Source organism: Hyposmocoma kahamanoa, unplaced genomic scaffold (assembly GCF_003589595.1).
Source record: "Hyposmocoma kahamanoa isolate Upper Pololo Valley unplaced genomic scaffold, ASM358959v1 289, whole genome shotgun sequence".
Classification (NCBI taxonomy): Eukaryota; Metazoa; Arthropoda; class Insecta; order Lepidoptera; family Cosmopterigidae; genus Hyposmocoma; species Hyposmocoma kahamanoa.
The window spans coordinates 546,820-548,887 of record NW_020653777.1 but is presented as its reverse complement, the minus strand read 5'-3'; the positions used below and the strand labels follow the sequence as shown (position 1 = coordinate 548,887).

The 2,068-nt window shown below is 35.0% G+C and overlaps 1 protein-coding gene across 1 annotated transcript in view; it reads left to right on the top strand.

The window, feature by feature from the left end:
• The first annotated feature begins 229 nt into the window (after nucleotides 1–229).
• LOC113229190 (transferrin-like) overlaps nucleotides 230–2,068 on the top strand; it is a 13,210-nt gene continuing 11,371 nt past the window's right edge. The window contains exons 1-2 of the mRNA XM_026462707.1: nucleotides 230–354; nucleotides 1,178–1,329. Coding sequence (XP_026318492.1) covers nucleotides 246–354; nucleotides 1,178–1,329 — 261 coding nt within the window. The 5' untranslated portion in view covers nucleotides 230–245. The remainder of the gene's footprint in view (nucleotides 355–1,177; nucleotides 1,330–2,068) is intronic.

The window sequence follows — 2,068 nt, the reverse complement described above, 5'->3', positions numbered from 1 at the left end:
AATAAAAAAAAAATGTAAATGTTATTTACAAAGAGCAACCCCTAGCTAGAGTTTCTTGCTCATTTTTCTTAGGGGAATCTGCCTTACGAATGAGCGGTAGAGTTTAACCATTGTGACGATTTCAAGTGTAATAATACTTACCAATGAAATAAAGATTATTTTGAATTTGAATTTGAATTTAAACAAGATTGTTGTGAGATACCAAAATACATTATTTACATTTCAGGTTGGACTGTCTACGACGCATGAGCAAAGGTTTGGTGGACTTCGGCGCTTTTAGTGCTGAAGATTTAGTGGCAGCACAATGGGCCAATGTGGACGTTCTCGTCACTAACCAGCTGAAGCTAAGACAGAGTGAATATATAATCTTTAATTTACATTGTAACATCGAGTATACCTATAACCAGAAATAGAGACGAAATGTCATTTAATTTGTTCGAAAACTATTCTGCTCTATCATAACGGTGACAACTGCGCTCCTATTGACCAGCACGAATCTCGACAACAGCTCGAAAACATTGACGGGTGTCGTCAATGGTTTCAATTCAAATCGACCAGTTTAAAGTAAGCTTTGCTATAATGGACGTAAATTGAAAAATTACATATTTAATGTTTAATTACCGATGAAATGTCATTCCGTTTGTTTTGTAATTAGATGTTTTGCTGTTTTTCCCGCACCACCGAATGGAACAGCCCCCATAGTTAGAGATATTATCTTTATTACAATAAATACAGAATATTTTTGGAATATACGGAGACGAACACACAGGTCAGTTGTTGGCGCTGTACTATTTCAGCGTTCTAATTTGTGATTTGAGCGCAAACGAGAGTTGATATTTAAAAGTTAATATAAGGCCCATTTGCCCGATGAGTTGTCAGGGATGGATGACCCGTATTTCGTCTCTATTTCCGGTTTAATACTCAATGATATCAAATGTATTTTCTATTCGTTTTTAACCGAGGAGGTTTCCATTTAGACTGAATTGTTTGTACGTATGTTATGCGATAACTTTATGAACCGATTTTGATGATTATTTTTTTGTTGGAAAGAGAGTACGTCAGTATTGATCGGTTTTAAAATAATATGTCGTATTTTATTCTCAAGATGAAGCGATAAGAAGAATCGATGCAAATAATATTACGCCAACTACATTAATTAGTTTTTCTGATCTCGCAGGAAACTTCGCTCGCAACATTGTCGCTGTAGTGAGTCGCAAGATCTTGCCTGACAACCGAACAGCTGTCTCCGCCATCTTAATGAATCGGACGCTTTGTCATCCGGCAGCTGATGTTGACGATTTGAAACCGCTCAGTGACACATTGGGACAGGTACATAATATAGATGCTCAACGACAACTACAGTATCAGCGGGTCGATTCAGAATCTTACGATAACTCAGTTGTCGGCAACAACACCCGAATCAAACGTCAAACTGTCGTATTCGAAACCGAAACGACATGACGTCACACCCGTACGATTACTCGAACTTCTCGACCGGCAACGGATACAAAAGTTATTCGGAACACAGTTATCGAATGAAAGTTAGAAATCATTGTAATTGTTTACAAATCAATAACTTAATATGAAAATAATAATAATAATAATAACGTTTATTCCTCCACAAAAATACGTACATAGTTCTTAGTAATTTAAAATACATGCAATATATGCTTATTTTTGGGAGCTGGTGCTCGTTAAAGGCTTAACGCCTGTACTACAAGTCACCAGGCTCTCACCCTTGGAAATGACACACAATCTTAAGGTATTACTAAGGTTAATTGTTTATAAAGGAAATTTTAAAACATTTAAATAGTGAAAAAATACATTTGACATTATTGAATTATATACACCTAAAAGATCAAACTTAAATTAAAATTAAATTTAAAAACTTTTTTGCACGTAAAAGATATTTGACTATGAGTGCGTGTTGTATTATGTGTATGTTTGTGTATGTGTGTGTGTGTGTAGGTGTATGTGCGCGCGTGTGCGTAGTTACGGATATATATATACATATACATATTCATATACATATACATATACATATACATATACATATACATATACATAT